This window comes from Mesitornis unicolor, unplaced genomic scaffold (genome assembly GCF_000695765.1).
Source record: "Mesitornis unicolor isolate BGI_N332 unplaced genomic scaffold, ASM69576v1 scaffold37296, whole genome shotgun sequence".
NCBI lineage: Eukaryota > Metazoa > Chordata > Aves > Mesitornithiformes > Mesitornithidae > Mesitornis > Mesitornis unicolor.
This window is the reverse complement of record NW_010193639.1, coordinates 5834-25444: the sequence shown is the minus strand read 5'-3', so window position 1 is coordinate 25444 and position 19611 is coordinate 5834. Positions and strand designations below refer to the sequence as shown.

Sequence of the window (19611 nt, the reverse complement as noted above, 5' to 3'; positions counted from 1 at the left end):
GGGCGGCACGGCTCACGTGGGTGCCCTGCCTGGGATTAAAGCTTCTTTGGCTCCCTAATGCTGCCACATCTGGCGCCTCCGCTCTCAGCTACGGGAGGAAATGGGAATCCTCGGGGTTTGCACCTCCTCTCCGGCCACGTGGTCCGCCCCGGACACGCTGCAGGGACACGCCACAGTCCCCCTCCCCCGCATGGTTTCATCAAGCAAGTAATTTTAAAGCGATGATTGAAACGGATCAAATGCGTGGGTGGTGTTTGCCTCCGCGGGCGGTTCCTCCCACAGGGAAACAAGCCAGCAACAGCGCTGGCAGCCGCAGCAAAGGCAGCCGCCAAGAAGCTGCGTGCAGCTTCTCCGGCGTTCCCGTTAAGTAGCAGGGGCTTGGATGCATCTTCAGCTACAGCCTTGCAGTGTACTGGAGAGCCAGCGTTTCACCCCCTCGGTGTTTCAGTGCCTCTTATGAGTAGCCAGGAACCTGCACACGATCTCCCTCGCACCCCACCTCCCATGGATGCTTCTTTATTCTCCTTGCAAAATAACTGGAGCCTCTGGATCTCCCCTCCCGCTCCAGCCATCAGCAACCACGGGATGGAAACATTCGCCCTACCTGTACTGGTACTGATGTTTTCAGTTCCTACAGTTTGTCCCATCAGGTGGTACTGGTTAAGTCGTGAACCGTCTTCGGCCACCACCACAGATGTTGTGGTGCTATTAGTCCACACATAGATCACTTCAGAATTGGGGTAAGCATCTGTCGACAAAAAGGGTGAGGAGGAAGAAAAGACAGTGATGAGTGAAAAACACTGTGTAATATTTTAGTGGATCCTTAATGATAAACAGTGGGGAGAGGGAAGAATGGACAAGTGAATGGAGAAAAACAAATAAAGATGATATAATCATGTTTCCATATGCCCGGCTCAAAAAATATTAGATTGAAGCCTTCTAATATAACAGATGTGTGGGATGGTTTGTCAAAGGCTGGAACAGTGAAGGTATAAATAAAATCCATCACAACCTCTCAGTTTGGGAGAGAGCAGCTTAAACCCATACCCACCTATCTGGCAGCTCCTACACCTCAGCAAGCTGCAAAAGGCATTTTGCTGATTTCCCTCCTCAAAAGGATTCAGACACCTTGAGAATGGGAACATCAGGGACGTTCTGTGTCTTGTCCCATTTCCAGGATAAAATACTAAGTGACCCTGTGTGCAAGTGCACAGTCTGATGTGTGTGTGCTGACTCTGGGATATGTATGCCTGGATGAGGGGGTAGGTTTTGTGTGCAGGGGACGGCTGTAGATAAAGGAAGCTGGGATGTGTCTGACTGTGCCTATGATGCTGAGGAGCAGAGACACGATCCAGGGGTGAGCCAGCATGAAGGAGAGCAGGAGTGGGGGGGTTGCGTGTACCAGAGTGAATGGGTGGTGGTGTAGAAACATCTATACACCTGCAGATGCAAATGGAGTAAGGTTTCTGCCACATTCATTTGGAAGTCCTAGGAAATAAGGGTAGCAGCAGTACTGACAACTCATTCCTTCCTCTGTAATGTTGCTGTTATTTTTAATGCTCTGACACCTGGAGTAATTATGCTATTTTGAGGGAATCTTATTTTTGTTTTAGAAAGACTCACAATGTTGGTTTTATATTTTAAGCCTCCTCTGCAGATAAAGTCTCAAAAGATGCAGGAGCCAACTACACATTTAAATATATATTTTATATAATATAACTAGATTTCACACTGTTTAGGGCACTCTGATCAATGGAAGCTTTTAGGTAACATTACTGCAGCTATGTTACAGTAGGATGAAGTCCCTCGTACTAAAATCTCTGGAAAGCAGGCAAGGCTTACTTTACACATAGGAGGTGAAATGCATATAGATTTGGGAGCAGTCTAAAGTCAAACACTAATATCTCACCTTCTGCACTCTATAAATTTTAAGTTGGGGATGCAGAATATTTTCTTCTGAAAAACTCATGTTCTAGTTCAATGCAATCTGTGCAGGAGGCAATACAGAGTGGCTTTCCAGATAAGGACTTGAGAGTCAAGAGCAAGAGGTCAGATAGAAGGATCGTATGCACTGGCTCTAACAGGCTGCAAGTTTTGTTTGCTGGGGCCCGTAAACTGACTTGGAAAGCTGGAACTCCATGGAAAACAAAAATTTTCAGAGTGGGTCAATGTGAGCTTCTGAGGCACTGCAGTGGCAAGAAATATCATAGAATCATAGAATCACGAAATGGTTTACTTTGGAAAGGACCTTAAAGATCATCTGGTCCAACCCCTCTGCTGTAGGCAGGGACACCTCCCACCAGACCAGGTTGCTCAAAGCCCTGTCCAACCTGGCCTTGAACACTTTCAGGGAGGGGGCATCCACAGCTTCCCTGGGCAACTTGTCCCAGTGTCTCACCACCCTCACAGTAAAGAATTTCTTCCTAACATCTAGTCTAAATCTACCCTCTTCCAGTTTAAAACCATTCCCCCTTGTTCCATCACTACCTGCCCTTGTAAAAAGTCCCTCCCCAGCTTTCCTGTCGGACCCCTTCAGGAACTGGAAGGCCACAATAAGGTCCCCTTGGAGCCTGCTATGGTGGTCCCTGGATTCATACAACCAGGAACATCAAGCAGAAAGTGGGAAGTCATCCCAGTTCAGGCATACATGCATAGCACAATGAACAGCAGATCACTTGGATACTGCAGCAAGTAGCAGAGCAGAAAGCAGCATCTTGCTTTCACTGTTAATGTTCCTATGGCATCTGTGGGAAGTGCTGCCACAGGCTGGATGCTAGGCTAGGTACAGCATACATTGTTGTCCACACGGCAGAAAAGATATGGAAACAATGAGGACAGAGAAGGGGAGAAAGTTCAAAAGAGGGCCACAAGTATCTCCATGGACTGGAAAACAAGTCATGATTTGAAGCTTAAAGAGGTCAATTTATTTAGCGCACTGACAAGAAGCTGAGACACAACTCAAGCGCTGAGTATAGATACTTGCATACAGAAATTAAAAACCAGGGTGAATTTCCTGTACTACTGATAGAAGGGAAAAAAAATTAATCTCCAGAAAGATGGTTTCAGGCAGATTCAGATGAAGATCAGGACACAATTTCCTAACTGAGGGTGGAGGGGGCAGGACCACATAATAAAGCAGTGGATAATCTTCAGAGAAAAAAAATATGGAATACTGTCACTAGAAAGATAATTATAGAATGTGATCTTTTGTGCCACGTATCTGACAGTTGTTGCTGCTGTGTTTGGGGCTGGTCCAGGGTTTGGAAGTCAAATCCTCCATCCATTGTTAGCCATGCAACCAAACGCCTTCCATGTGCTTGTATTTAGAGCTGTGCAGTAAAATTACTGTAATTACATCTCATGATCCATTTTGAAAGGCTAAGAAGGAATGTCTTCACTATTTCAAAATATTTGCATCACAAAAAGTGATGGAATTTCACCTTCCCTTTAGAGCTGAGATACTTTCTCATCTCAGAGATGATTACAAGTTCACAAGATGATGTAAACAATTCCAAAGCCAGATCTGGAAAACCCAACTAGGAGGAGATGGATCCATTTAAAAACTGCAGCAGAAAGCCCTCCTTTTTAAATGCTTATCTGGTATATGTTTCTCATGTGCCAATATCCCCAGTGAACGCTGGATATGTCTAGGCAGATTTGGAATTGTCAGAGAATTTGATTTTTACCTATTTTTGTTGCCAAAAAAAACCCCTATTGGACTTCCTGCTGGGATGATCCAGATGCATCCCACCATAGCAGTTCCCTGTTACAGCAAGGATCCCAGGCACTGGGATAATTGAGTTTGTCTGGTTTTCCGCCAATGACACACAATAATTCAGCCTGACTAGATGCTTCCCAGTGAGAGCACTGTAACCAAATTCCACTGAAATTGCGACCACATGGGAACATAGGCCTAGAAGGCTTAACAAGTATTCAGATGCTTTAGTTCTCTGCTCTGCCTAGCCTTGGGGATCCTAAATAAATCAGTGTCCCTGATCTGAATTGCAGCCCTTACTGGGTACTTAAACACATGCATCAGTATAGAGTTGGAGGTTCCTACTCTGGAGAAGCCCAGCACCTCCTCCTGCAAAAAATAATTCTGTAATTGCGACAAAGGTCAGAAGATGCCAAAACTCCACCCAGATCTCACAGGTATGCCCAAGCAATACCTCATGAGGCTGCTTTCTTTTGAAACCATTGCAGGAAAGGGAGGCTGCCTGAACCAGGCCAGCTGATGAGAAGAGAGAGCACTTGGGAAGGGAAGAGCAGAACTTGAGGCCAGTCCCAAATGTATTAAGAAAGGATGGTCTGTATTTTAAAAAGCTGCAATATAAGACTTTTTGGGCTGGTGCCTCCATTCCTCACTATGGGCTGGGCTCTGAGTGTCTAAGCCTTCGGAGAAAGAGAAGAACTGAAAAAATGGCAAAACATGAATGTGAATGTAAGCAGATATAGCCAGCCCCTCAGTCGATACGCACCCTTGGAAGAAGCTTACACCTCTAAAAGGAAAAGGCCACTCCATGACCATGGTGTGGCAGCTGAACCACTTTTCTGGTCATTTAGACAGACTGTCAGGCAGGTAAACCTATGAACTATGTAGGTAGTTGTCTACCGACCTCAAACCTTCTGCCACATCTTTCCAAAAACCTCAAACTCCAATTATCCCAAATTTGTCTACCAAAAGCTCCAGCTTTGCTGCTGATAAGCCATGCAGTGTAATTAGGCACAGTCATACTGAAAGCTGAAAGTGTGGGAGTAGTCTGGAATAATATTATTTTGCTATCAGGAGAGAGCAGGTGCTAATGGAGAGAGGGTATTTTTCATACCAAATTGTGTAAAAACCTTCCTCCACTTAAGTAAAGCTTATAGTAGGTTACCTACCAGCCACACTTGCTGAAGGACTGAAGAGCTTCAGCTCATCCTTTCTAGAGTTATAAGAATGATTTACTGCTGATAAAGGAATAAAGCCCTCACCTCTTCTACCTGGTACACATTAGAGGGACAAGGAGTCTCCCAAAGGGTGACAGAAAAACGTAGTAGCACCTTTGGGTTAGCAAGTTGGGAGAATGCTGCTGGTGTTGCTGTAAAAGCAAACTCAAATTCAAAGCCACTAAAAATTCCAGTGAGACTCTTTTGCATTTATTCTACTTTAAGCAAGTGGTCTGCTTCTGTTTTTGTGAATTCAAAGAATTAATTTGGTGTTCTTTACAATCATTTTGTTGACTTGCCAAAGGAAGGGGGAAGCCTCATTAAATTATTCTTTCTCTTCTAAGCTCACACTTTCAAAAAGAAAAAAAAAAGGTAGCAGTGGATATGAACAGCTAAAATTACAGAGAGGTATAATGTTATTAAACATAAGAAAAAGACAACAGACATTTATTTCTGGTGAACACTTGATAAATGGCTGCAGGCTTATCATTTACTGGAATGATGAAATAAGTAATTTCTTATCCTATCTGCTTATTGATGAGCAGATCCATTTTTCTGCATCCTAAGTCCAACACGCACCACACAATTACAAAACTGGTAAAGATGTCCTTTGCTCTTCTCCCACCCTCTTCCTGTTCTCGTATGTTTGGCAAGGAAAGCATGATGTGGTCTTTCTTAATGCCAGTGAACAGAGGGCAGGGGAGCAACCACAGCCAAAGGGAGGAAATACCTTAAGACAAAGTCCAATAAAGTAGAGCAAGCAATTGGTAAGACCTGGAGGATCCCTGCCATTCACCTTGGCACTGACAGGTGCCCTGTTTCCCCTGTTTGTGAATGAAACAGTATGAGCAGTGCAGCATCCTCCTATACGTTCAAAAAGCAGCCCACAAACAGGGAGTCTTCTCCTGCCACTGCCTCACCACAGAGCAGTGGTGGCACCTGTGGCTGCCAGCAGACCTTCTCCCTTGTCCCATTCCTTTCTCTTCCACATTGGAATAAACTCCAGGAGTGGGGGGGTGAAGTGTTTCTTGGTTCCTTAAGTCAAATAAACCAAAATGTAGATGGCTAAGTACAAATTTTGAATCCTTGAGATTCAGATAAATTGCTAGAACTGATTTTTTTGAAGCTATAACCCATGGAAAAAATGAATACTGAAGTCTGCCAATAAGTTTTCATATCTGCAAGACAGGACATAGGAAAAAAGAATCCCTCTTCAAAACACCCCCTAAACACTTTGACAGACCTCACACGAAGCCATAAAAGCAGTGTCTGCATAGTTAAGTGAATGCAACCTGTGAAATATGGAATCTGTGTATGGGTGCCCACCCTGCATGCTTGAGTTGCATCCCACAGTTAAACAAACCATTTATCTACAAACCATGGCTGGAACTTTTCCTTCAGAATTAGTCTAATCTGAGGCTGAATTTACGTAAAGAGATACTGTAGAAAGATGACTCTTGGCTTGTTTTCCATTTTATTGATTACAATTGTGCAGTTATATTCTTAGCCTTTATCATCATATTTAGTATATACCACAGGATCATCAGACTGCCTAATCTTGAGAGACTGCCTAATCTAAGCCCCATCAAAGCCTGTTGATTGTGAAAGAAGCTTCTTTTTTAGAAGCTCCAATTACAATCTGAATATGCATACAAATATCTATCTTTCTATCTTATCTATCCATTAATGTATTTGACTCACTCAGAGGCTGTTAGGCAACTCAACAGAGGTCCAAATTACAACCTCCCAAAGACTTCTGCAGGCAGTAAACCAGTGCTGCTACTAAGCCACCAGGTGCCCATTTGAATTCTAAGAGTCAGGCTGGGTTTCTTCTGGTTTGTGCATGAATTTAACCTGTTACAAAGCATCTGTCAGCAGTTGTGCCTATGCCACTGAGGCCAGATTTGAGCTCTGTAATTGGAATTTCTCACTAAATTGAGTTGATGAGAATGAATTGATGTACAAATGAGATCACTCTATAGGAAGAACTAATGGAAAATAAATCTAGTAAAAATGTAATTTAAAATATAAAAATAACAAGACATGGTGCTAAATATGCATGGACTGAGTCTAGGGGGAAATAGCTTTTTGTAACAGTCAGTTTTTAAAGTAAAACACCAATTTAAATACTAAAAGAAATATGTTAACATATACAATGATTAAGAGCATAAAATGAAGACTTTTGCTATAGTGTGATGAACTCTGCTGCTCTTGGGAGAATTTGAGGGTCATGGAAAATACTTTAGGGACCTGAAATAATCAGAATTAAGATTGATCATTTAAACTGGTATGAGCTTAGAGCACATGGATGAACAGCATGCATTATTTTAAATATGTGCTACAGACAAGTGTAACATATATAAATACATGGGATTACAAATTCACATCACACAGAATCACAGAATGATTGGGGCTGGAAAGCACCACTGGAGATCATCCAGTCCCACCCCTGCTGTCCCCTGCTCAAGTGGGGACAGCAAAAGCAGGGTTTCCAGGACCACGTTCAGTCACATTTTGAACATCTCTGTGGATAGAGATTTCTCAGTCTTTCTGGTCTGTTCTAGAGAACAGTCACCCTCACAGTAAAAACATGTTTTCTCATGTTCAGATAGAATTTAATGGGGTTTTTCTGGGTTTTTTTGTGTTGTTTTTTGTTGTTTTTTTTTTTAATTTGTGGCCACTGTCCCTTGTCCTGTCAGTGTGTGCCACTGAGCAGAGCCTGGCTCCCTCTTCTTCATTCCCTCTGAACAGGTATTTATACAGATGAATTAGATCCCCCTGAGCCTTCTCTTCTCCATGCTGAACAGTCCCAGCTCTCTCAGCCTCTCCTCATGGGAGAGATGCTCCAGTCTTTAAACAATCTTTGTGGTCCTGTGCCAGACTCGCTATATGAAGTCTACATTTTTGTGGTACTAGGGAGCTCAGCATGGGACACAGTGCTCCAGACATGAGTAGAAACTAAATGCTCGGAATAAAACTTTTTGGAATGGCACAATATCATGTAGATGGGACAATGGTCAACATCCAAGGAGGAAATTATTCATGGACTTGAAAAAATTCTTGTATGAAAACTGATGACAAAAGACACCATTGGCCGTGAAAGGGGAAGTAGGAAGTTCAGCATTACTAAAATTATTGTTTCTGTCCTTGCAGAAGTTACAATAAAAATATAATTGGATAACATAGGCAGTATTTTATATGTTTTCCCGATACACCATTTTATTTGATCCTGTTGTCACATTCTGCAGGGAATAGAATAGGATGTTCTGAAAAATGTGCCAGACAAGTCTCAAGAGACTTCATTACTAAGCAACACTAATATACTATACTGATCATTACTAAAAAAAGTAAAGCCCTAAGTTAGGTCAAAATGACTCTGTTTCAGAATGTAATTTATAACTCACCTCAGGAAGAGGTGGGAATAGGAATGTGATAGAAGTGTCCATGGCTTGGAAATGAAATGGAAGCACAGACTGTACCCATGAGGTGGTGAGACATACAGAACCAAAGATTCCTGACAAATTAATTTTGAGACACAGAGTTTTGTAAAAGCCATTTTCTTCGGCTTTTCAAAACAAGCAACAGGTGGAAGGTCCTGCTTGATTTTAGAAGTTCCAAAATGTGACCTGACTTAGAGCTCAAAAAATACAAAGCAAAGTAAAAAAAACAAACAAATAAACCCTTATGATTTTGCCTCAGAGCAACTTTATGATTTTGGAGGTGTGATTCATGATTAGCATATGCAAGGCTGCCGACTGCTTTAATACAATAAAATGACTATTTGCAAGCTGGTACACTAAATCACAGTCATACCAATGACAAATGTAACATGAATACTAATGAACAGTTGTCCTGATAATTCAGTCAGACACAGTACCCTCCCAGAATGCTACTACACCGTTTAAGAAGAGCCCTGAGCTAGGAGCTGTGTGGAGTACTACAAAATGTCTCTGAAGGATGATTGTGGAGACAGCACCGCAATTTGAGCCATGCCCCTTAAAGAGGTGTCCATACTTGCCACCATGCAGGCAGTACCGCTGGTGACAGCATCAGCTCTTCCCTGCCCCATCCTGCTCGCCCATGTGGCCACAGGGGAGCATTCAGAGCGGTGCATCCATTCCCCAAGCACTGGGACCACCGCGACTGACTCCTTGCTGTGAAATCTGAAAATATAGGCACCTGGATGAAAAGCCAGGCACAGCACACCAAATTGAGCTGTGTGTCCTGGGACAGCAGGTCCTCAGGCTCCACACAGAAAAAAAGAGAAAAAAAAGCAGCAAAGTTTTCCCATGAGGCAGCCCAGAACACCTCAAACAGCAACAGACACGCAGGTGTAGACAACTAAACTGTGCCACCCATCGCTGTGGGATGCCTGCTGTGAGCTGCCTGAAAGGGGTGACTAAGGCCCAGCATATGGTAATTCCAAATAAGTTGGCCAGTTTGAGTGCAGTACTAACATTTAATGAACTTTGAATTTCCAATCAATACATTAGGCAGCTATATTAACTGCTTCATTAGAAAAAACAGCATGGTCATGAGGAAGATTGTTAGAGATTTAATTTACTTTTTGCAAGGTAAACAAGAGTATTCTCCAAAGTGTGACTGACATCATTACTCACTTTGCATAGTATCTTAATCTCTAAGCAATCTTGATTTCTGAGGTCCACTCATTTTGCAAGCTGATGCTTAATATCAGCAAAGCTAATGTGATCAGCTCTCCAGGAGTACCACTGAAGTTTCTTTTGAGAAATGTGGAGTGCATTTTAGAAAATACTCCCTTTGATGTTCTTGTGGAGGGTGCCTTCATAAATGTGATATTTTTGGTCACATCTAACATCACAGAATGAAACCACGACCCCATCGTAATCAATGGGCGTTCTTCTCACCCACCTGTGTGGCACCAGGAACTTGCCCATCACAGATTGTCTACTGAGCTTACCAGTCCAGGCATCCTCACTTATAAATCAGTAGGACCTGAAACCAGCCAAGAGTCGTTGGGACTGTTTGCAGAACTAAATATATAACTTTCTTTCTGAAACCAGTCCCTTAATGAAAAAATTAGCAAATCTCAGAATTACTGCTACATTAATAACACCGTGTGAATGTAATCAATAGGTGTAGAGATAGGAGGCTGAAATATTATTATTCAAACACTTTAATACTGCTCTGATCACTAGAACTTATTCCCTAAACCAGCACTGCAGTCATCTAAAACTTTGGATTACAGACTCTTCCTGTGGGATGCAATGCAGCCCTGTATTTAAGGGAAGGGGACAAAACCTCCCAAGGCCATTGGTTCAAACTGCCCAACCTCTGTGGTGGACACAAGCAGCCTCTCCAAGGCGAGCTGTTGATTACCAGAGGCACTCCCATTTTGATTGCTGTCTGCCACGGCACTCAGGCTCAGGTCCTCTCTTTGGGAACTGGCCCCTTCCAGTCCTGGAGACCCAGACGCAAAGATGTGCACTGTTTCATCTTTCCTGTGCACAAGCAAAACATCTCCTTATCTACAGCCATTGGCTGACCTATTTTAGTCATCTACTTTAGGAGGAGATTAACCTGAGCCTAAAAATATCTACTTCTCTCCCCTAACTATAAGAGGGTGAGAGTGATCAGCTCAGCTGTATATATTTACTCTCCAGAAATATAAATTTAGGAGGGAGGAATCCCAGCTTTGCTGACAGATTTACAGCTGGGATGCTTTCAGCAAAACAACTAGCTGCTAGCACAGGGTGGCTGTGATAAGACTTTCAGTGGGTATGATGGGGAATATGGAAAAAAACAGAAGGCCCTTCAGGCTTTCGTTCTCACTCCTCCTTCCCTCCCATTTCTTCATGGCAAACAACACGAAACAGCCATTTCCTTTGAAGACATTTGCTAGTTTAGGACTGCAGCAGTGCTGGATCACAGCTGGGGCTAACTTGGCTCTCTGTGTAGGGGAGAAGGCTAATGTGTGATCTGGCAATGTGGAGGGAAGACTATCTGGCCCACCAGAGTCTGAGGTGTCATGAAGGAGCTGCCAGACTGGAAACTGAAATTCAAGTTTCAGCAGTGTCTTGCAGCATTCCCCCCCCAAAAAAAAATCCCCTAGGCAAGTAATTTTGTCATTAATCTACTGCCTTAGCACTGGGAGGCTCTAATTGAACCTAGGGACCCATAACGACAGAGGCAATAAAAGCAGGTAATGAACCACTCTATCTTTGCTCAGAAGAGACTGTAATTGCTCTTTGCCTCCTTTATCCCCACCTGCAAAATGCAGGCGGCAGAGACCTACCAATCTCACACCAGCATCATGAGAATGATTTCAGAAATGTTTATGAAATGCTTACAAGCCACAGAAACAGCCACCTTAGAAAATAACAGCCATTAAAAACCTGGCTTGTAAAGCAGCAGAGCAGTGTTTACCCATTTGTGCCATTTACAAATAATAACCTATTTACCTGTGACATAAACTAGTGATCCATGGCTGGCAACTGTAAGCCCTTGCTGTGCCTTTCAGGGCATTATGGGCCCAGCAATGTCTTTGCAACTTTGCACCCAAGGGTCATTTGAAAGCTTATGCACATTAAGCACAGAGTCTCTGCATGTAGTTTTCTACCACTGACAACCCAAATTGAATCACTGTTTTCCTGTAATCAGGCAGTTGCACAGCCTTTAAATTTAAGCTGAAATCTCCAGAGTGGGAAACACATGCTGATGTTTGTACCATCAGCAAAGCACCTGGATCTCCACATCGCTCTGCCACAATCATGTCTAGACCTCTTCCAGGCGAGACAAAAAAAACCCCACCGCTGAGTACCTCCACACTAATTCCTTCCCGTGCCTGAACTTTTGTTTCCTTGAGCCAAAAACACCACGGGTTGAGGTTTCTTGCTTCCCCCCCGAAAAGCCTGATGCACGTGGGCCACCTCCTGATGAAGAGGTTGCTTCCCCAGGCAGGAGGCATGCAGGCTTTCAGTGGTGACTGCTCAAGGGGCTCTCTGCAGTATCTACAAAAGCTGTCATGGGTGGCCCCGGGAAGCACTCCATACCGATATAAAAATGGGTTTCATTAAAGGCGATCCTGCCTGTGCAGCGGCTGCTCCAAGCTGGTGGGGAGCCGAGCCCTTGGCCACCGCACATAAGCAGAGTTTGCAACCTGGGGTTAGTGCTGGCTGTGAGACAGACAGGGAAGAGCACAGCTTTTTCAGATCACGTGGCAAATTCCCCGTTCTTGCTGACCTCCCTTTTTCGCTCTGTTATGTGCCTAAGTGGGAAAAACTCACTGGCTTCTGAGCAGGGGGTGACCAGAAGTAGGAAGTGACTGACCCAGAGCTGGGCAGTGTTTCACAGGGAAGCAATCACACACTCAGAGGACTGGACAGTAGCAAACACTGCATTTTTAATATATTTTTAAAATTATCTTGGTGCAAACAGTAACCATATATATGTGACAAAGTCTTTGAAAAGTTAATTAATGACAGTGACTGCAAATGCTTGAAGAGGATACTAGCCGAGTTCTCCAGCCTTTTCTGGTGAGTCCTGAATATGTGTCATTTTAATGGGTGAAGAAAAATGGATCTGATAATTTTAGGAAGCTTTTAGAAAGGGTCCTTTTCCCTTTTGTCACACTAGCAGGTATAAATTCTGTGGGACACCTACCAGACACGTGAGAAGTTAGGGCCATGTTTATTTACCAGTTCTGATGCAGACTGGGGTCCCATAACAGCAGCAGCTGCAGAAACCTGCACCGTGCAGTCCAGACCCAGGAGCCTACATTTTAATTTCTAAGCAGATTTCTTTTAAGAAAGGCTTCTTAGATCTCTGAAATACTTGAATATTACAGTATTTTCGTTTACATGCCATGCTTCCTGAATCCCCTGCCCTTCTGGAACTCCAGGCTGCAATGCTCCACACAGATTGTGTGACTCAATGCAAGGATGAAGCTGCTGGCAGCACTGACTGCCCAAAATACTGGACTAAAGAGGAGGCTATATTGCTATACATGTGTATCTGAAATGAGTACAGGCTATGTTGCACCACTTGTGAGAAAGCTTAAGTATCTTTTGGTGTAACCCTACTCAATGCAGAAGGAACAGCATAGCTTACAAACGATGCTTGCAGAAATGGTAAAGTTATGTCTATACTGAAGTGCCCTGCTGCTAGTTTTATTAAGATCCTTTGAAAAAATGTGACTTCCAGCAGAAATAGCCAAAATAGTACATAGGAGAGATAGAAAAGGTCACCATTAACATATATAACACTTAACTAATCTACAGCAGTGACTGTTTCTTCTGAACTAATAAAACTAGCTAGTGATGTAGAGAAAAATGGACTTCTAAGTTTCTCAGACCAGGGTACAAAATACTTGTCTATATCTGAGCTAGTATTGCAGAAAAATAGGAACTTGTAAAACGTGATTCATCTTGTCCTAAGGCACTTAACAAAAATAGTTTTTTTTTGTGACGGATTTGTGTATCTAAAATTGTCATGGATCCATCCTGTGCATTTTCCAAGGCTCTGCTGTCAATACAAAGCTTTTGATATGGGCAAAACCACACTGCTCATTTTGCAGCAGAGTATTTCCATGTCCCAGGACAGGTATGGGCCAGAGCAGATCTAGGGGAGTCCAGAGAAGCCTCATGGCTCTAGTCAATCCCTATGATTTTTCGTGTATTTTTCAGTGTATTAAGAACTTCTGAGCTAAAAGATTGAATTTTTTAAACAACGCAGCCCAACAACTAGCCCTATGTCCATGTTTTCAAGGAAACTAGAGGCAAATAACAGCAATACCATTAGGTGGTCTTCATCTCCACTCATTTTAAGGGTTGTATGGAAAAGTAGTTCAGGCTAAATGCCTAAGCTTTACCAGCTAGACTTAAACATAATTACACCTCTGTTTCAAGCTAGCTGTCTAGACTGCCTGTCTGATGCTGCCATAAGCATCTCTCCCAGCACGTCTAGAGACTTAGCATTTAAAAAGGTAAAAATTAGGGGAGAAGCATTCCGACCAAAGTGGTGGTTGGTAAATGGTGGTAACATGGGGTAGGAGGAGGGAGCAGAGAAATATATCAAATGTCTTAGAAATACTGAATTTTAGTATTCAGCTAGCTTCACCTTATTTTAGTCATCCAATGTCCATTGCAATGGAAGTATGTAAGCTGTGATAAACCTTAGGAAAATGTAAGAGAAGACACATGAGTGAGCAGCACACCTCCCTTGACTTCAAGTAAAATCTCTATACATTGCATAAAGACCAAACCTATCATTTCTGTATTAAAGTTGTCTTTTGCCTTAAATCGCAAAATCACAACTGAGTCTTGAACTTGTCCACTCAGCATTCCACAGAGAACCTCCCTGGCTCTCTCCATGTGCCTTTTCATGAAGAAGGCGCTAACACTTTCCAGCAGAGCCAACAAGCGATGCGGCCTATCTCTGCTCTCAGGAATGGACTCAGTAGCCTCTTCTGGCCTGCTGATAGAGATGAGTCACAGAAAAGCTCTGCCTCTCCACATGAGATTGCAGATCCAGCTCTCCCTGGGAGCAACCCAGGAAAACCTACCAAAGAGCCGTTTTATCTTTTATAAGCCTCCTAAAATTAACATTTGTCTTTATTTATTAGTCATTTAATGATATTCTTATACAAGACTTTTACCCACAGGTTTTGAGAGACTGAATATATTCTTCGTCACATTTTACTAAACCAGAATTAGAGTCTGTTTAGAAGGACTCTGTTTTGAAGCTCTCCCTCCACATCTGCAGTTCTCCTGCAGCTTCACAGGTGCTAATGGGGGGGAAGCACAAAATCAAGAAACCCCTTGTAGGTGCCTTCACCTCAGTGCTATCTCAGCTAATTCTTAGCATTATAGGGAAGCATCGCCATCAGGGGAATTTTCTTAAAATAGTCTTTTTTGGAGAAATTTCTCAGTGGCTGCAGGTGCATGGATAGTTTGTGAACAGTGAGTGCCTTAATGTTAAGTGCTGCAATAAAATCCTGAGATACTGGTGAAGTTACTGTCTCCATACTTCTCACACTTCACCAGCCACCTTAGAGGACAACAATTTGAGCATGCCTCCTGCTACAGAAATAGCCTGTGTGCTTTCCTTTATCAAAGGCCGTAGCAGACAACATGACTCCGATTGAGCTGTTAAAAAGGAAGATACACATGAACAGTGTTAACTACTTTCTTCAGACACTACAAATTGTACCCAGTGTTGTTTTCTCATGAACAGTTGGCGAGCTCCCTTTTTGATCTACAGTGGTCAACCTTCGCCATCTTCACAGCCAAATTCAATTCATCAGGAATAAACACCAGCCTGTTTTTCCCGTGCTCATGAGCCAGGGGATCTCATTATTTTCAGAATATTCATTAGACTCTCTACTTATTCTAAAAATAGTAGGGGTTTTCGCAGCCGAATGACTAGTGGGCAGCAAATTCTTGCATTTGTCTATTCCACAATACAAGATCTGATAACTACGTGTACTTAGACACTGTGCCTTCAAGAGACAGTTGCCATAAATAGACCCAACCTTACAGTATTTGACATTGTCAAAGCACTGGTTAACGTTCACTAATAGCAATTAACTAATTCATCTTCAGGGTAACCCTGTGAGCTAGGTAAAACTGATATAATTAACGCATGAGTAAAATGAGATTTGGGAGTTAAGTCAGTTGCCTGGTCAGAGGCCTTCATGGTCTAGTGGATTAGACATCTGTCTCTCCAACCAAAGAAGTTGAGTCTAATCCTTTTTCTGACATTGATTTGCTGTGTGACCTTATGAAAAGTCAATTAACTTCTCTGCCTCAGCTGCCCTGGAGATAATGATGCTTACCTACCCGGTGACACATGGGTGTTTCGAAACTGTACTAAACGATACTTTTAATGTACTCTTAAGGCCTATCAGTGGAAGAGGTGAAACATTAAAGCTTCCTAGCTTTAATGTCCTTGCTGTCTTATCTAATTCCTCCTCCCCACACCAGAAATAGCTTGGGGGTAAGGAGGAATTTCTTAGGCTAAGATGCTGCTAGCCAAACTGTGGCAGGCATCAGAAAGTTTCATCAGATCCTGCTTGACCAGCAAATTTATTTAGAGTACAGGCCAGCACTAGAATTGCAACAGAAAGTTTATTTTAAACTTAGCCATGGAAGAAATCCAACATCCTGCCCATGCTACCTGTGAGGTAATGAACAGACTGCCACAGCCATTCCCACTGAGCACCCCTGGTTCGGAGGGAGCGGAGCCTGTTTGCAGAGACCCAAAAGCCTGCACTCATCCATCATCCCCAGTTCCCTCTAAATGAGATTTTTGTGGGATGCTTTCTACAGATGGCCTTATCACTAGCAGGGATGCAAGGCTGGAGGGACAGTACCTGTGTGCATGCACCTCCTGGAACAGACCCGACTGATCTTGCCAGCCCTGAGCACTGGGGCGTTGTACTTAAGATTACAACTAAAACCTGCTCTGTTCAGTTCATTAGAAGCCACCCTTGAACTTCTGGCCTCTGGCTAGCATAGATTTTACGACATCACAGAATCACAGAATGTTAGGAGTTGGAAGGGACCTCGAAAGATCATGACATGCCATAGGGCACTCAGAAGAAGTACTACTTCTGTAATTGGCATTTGAACTGCCTGGCAGGTATAACTGGCATTTGAACTGCCTGGCAGGTGGTGTGTGAATGTAACTTTATATCCCTTTTCCCATATTTGACCTTGCTTTTAGTTATTTCTAAAACTAATCTGGTGCTACATATAGTGTTGCCTAGGCCCATAAAATCTCCCACAGTACTAATATAGCAAGAAACCAGTCAAACGGGACATAAGAATTCAACATTCACCTTTATTTCTGTGAGCAAGATTAACATTCCTTCTCTTTAATACTGAAGGAAATGTCAGGGCTTTTTTTTTTTTTTTTTGCTTGCTGAATTATAGCAAGTGTGGTGAATGCTCACACAGCCAGAAAAATAACAACCTGCTTCTGCCTCTGCTGTGGCTCCGATCACTTCTTGGCATCCTTTCTGCTGCCAATCCACCCGTGCGCCGGCTGCTTTGTTTTGCTGCCCTGCTCTCTCCACCCTCTAACCAGTCGGCACACATCTCTTCTCCACCCTCCCAGCTCTATTGATAATGTGTTTAACATTGACTATGATACTATCCCTTGAGGCCTTGCAAAAAGTCTTATTTTGGCTTGGAAAGAAGACCATTAAAAAGAAACTCTTTGGGAAAAGACAGGGAGGAAAGCTAAAGCAGAAAGGGCATGTGCTTGTGTATAATATACCCCTGTAGGCTTTGTCTTGCTGAGAGCCTGAAGATGACTTATTGCAAACTTGTATTGCTGTAAATAGTGAATAAATATTGTATTCTCCTAAAACACATCTGGGCCAGTTCAATAAACCCAAATTTACTGGCTGCTACTTGTCCAAACACCTGCATTTTAAATCACAATAAATTACTAATGAGCTGTCAGATCAGTAATAGAGATATTCCCAAAGGTGAAAGATTGTCTACAGCCTGTCCCTATATATTTACTTACTGCAGAGGTGACCGCTGTTAACTAGCACAAGCCAAATGGCTCCCTGTCTATACACTGTGAAAGAACTTAAAAGGTAACTTGTAGTAGCTTACAAAATATAGGGTTATACACTGAGTGTGGCAAGGAGCATGAACTAAAACTACATTCAGTCCTCATGTGCCTAAAATATGACTTTTCAGTGTTTTGACCCCGACTTAAAATTACCTGTGTGCTAAATGTAACTTATTTGGCACATGCAGAACATATAATTGCATTCAGACAGACTGTTGCGGTTTTTTTCAATGCTATAGAAGATTGTACTCCTTCTAAGCATTTGTAGCTTATCTAGTAATGTTATCTCCTGCACTTGCAAGTCTGCGTTTTGTTGGGTTTTTTTTGTCTTACTATAGGGGGAGTTAGAACCTGTACTTTACTGACACCTAATCTACTAATGCATTGAAGCATCCATTTAATTTTAAGGTTAAGCTTCAGATCTCTGCTGCATCAGGCTCTTTGTTTAAATATGTACCATTTAGTTCTATATTGCATATTTTGCAAGATTTTGGCAAAATACCCAGCATCCCAGTTCTATAGTCTGCACCAGAGACCAACAGGTGTGACTTCACCTTCAACTATCTATCCATACAGCAAAGAATATGTAACACTGGAAAGTACAACTTATTTTCTTTTTCATCTTGATTCTTTCCAGCAGCTTTTGTTTAACCCTACATACAAATAATGACAGTTTCCTGTGAGATGTTTTCCCATTTTTAAACTAATGAAATAGATGGTTTGCATATAATTTTTTAAGTTGAGTGTAAGGGTGTATGGATCTTCAGATTTATATTGGCTTTGCTGTAAATTAATGTTGCTGAAGTGAATGGACACACTTGAACCTGCAGTGACCTTGTAAAATACCGGTGGCTATTCAGATGAAACTGGGTCTATCTAGATTGGAAGAGGGAAGGGAAATCAGTTCATCTTAAGTTTGGTAATTTGGTAATCGTTACTGTAAACAGTGTTTTTACTTCTTATTATGTTCACTGGAAGACAATGCATAGCCAGTATTAAACCAGGGCAAATACAGACGATAAAGGCAAAGCTTAATCTTGCTAGGATTAGTGACTCTAAATTGATATGACTGAAAAACACTGAAAAATGCTGAAGTCAGGTGGCTTCAGGGACTAGCAAAATGCCTTGCCTGGTAATTTTCAAAAGTCTTTAGAGACACTGATTGCACCTGGAACCTCTGATTTGATTACCGAAATAAAAAATGTCTACTCTAGTAGCCTCATCTGTACTTTAATTAAGAGCTTTGTGTTTAAATATAGCCATTTGATCCCCTGAGGTTATTTTTAGAGTAAGCTTCTGGCAAGGCAGCAGTGTGGTGGATTAGAGGCTTGGAATTGAGGAAAAATCATCGTTCAGCATACAGTTTAGAATAATATGTGCACATATACAAATACATGTGTACACAACATCACGTAACAAGATACAGGACTGGATTTACTAAAGCCAAATGGAAAGATATTTCCTCTTTTAATATTCTAGATCTCTTTTAATATATGTGAGGTAGGTATTGCACTGCAGTCTGATTCACGTTAAGTACCACAATAGCACATCAATCTGATATTGTCCAATGAAAGCTCCATTTTTCTACAAATCTAAAACCAAGTTATCGACTTAGCTGTCTGCATCTACTACTCCATCTAGCAGTGGCGGTTATGCTTGATGTGGATATATAAGACATGTCACCCAGCAGCTCACCATTTATCACAGAGCATGCAAGCATGAGCTGAAAGGCAGCAATGCCAGATAAAGCACACTCACAGAAAATGAGCAGCAGGGTAGCAGCAGGGGTGGCAGACTGGGGATGCTAATAAGCAATGTTAAAAGGGAAGGGGTGGGGAAAGGGCAAATGAATTGTACGAAACATGTCTGAACCTGAAAAGCCAGATAACAACAGATTTTTCCAGTTATTATTTCAGAAGAGAACTTACAGCTTCCAAATTTTAATGGGCAAGCATGTGCATCCATGGGGAAGTCTTCAAGCTGCATGGGGCATTCAGCAGAGATGGTCAGTCTGTAGGGGGAGTAAAAAGAAAACACATCATTTTTCTTTTGGCACCTTCCCTTTAGACCTCTGACCGTAATACATGAGTGCTGACACAAGCAAGCTTTTCCTGAAGG

General features: G+C 42.4%; 1 protein-coding gene across 1 annotated transcript in view; it reads right to left on the bottom strand.

Moving 5' to 3' along the window:
- Nucleotides 1–19504, bottom strand: part of LOC104543031 (gamma-aminobutyric acid receptor subunit alpha-5) — a gene marked incomplete at its 5' end in the record, with an annotated part of 27740 nt that extends 8236 nt beyond the window's left edge. Inside the window, 2 exons of the mRNA XM_010187523.1 lie at nt 605–748; nt 19422–19504. Coding sequence (XP_010185825.1) covers nt 605–748; nt 19422–19504 — 227 coding nt within the window. The remainder of the gene's footprint in view (nt 1–604; nt 749–19421) is intronic.
- Between the last annotated feature and the right edge of the window lie 107 nt (nt 19505–19611).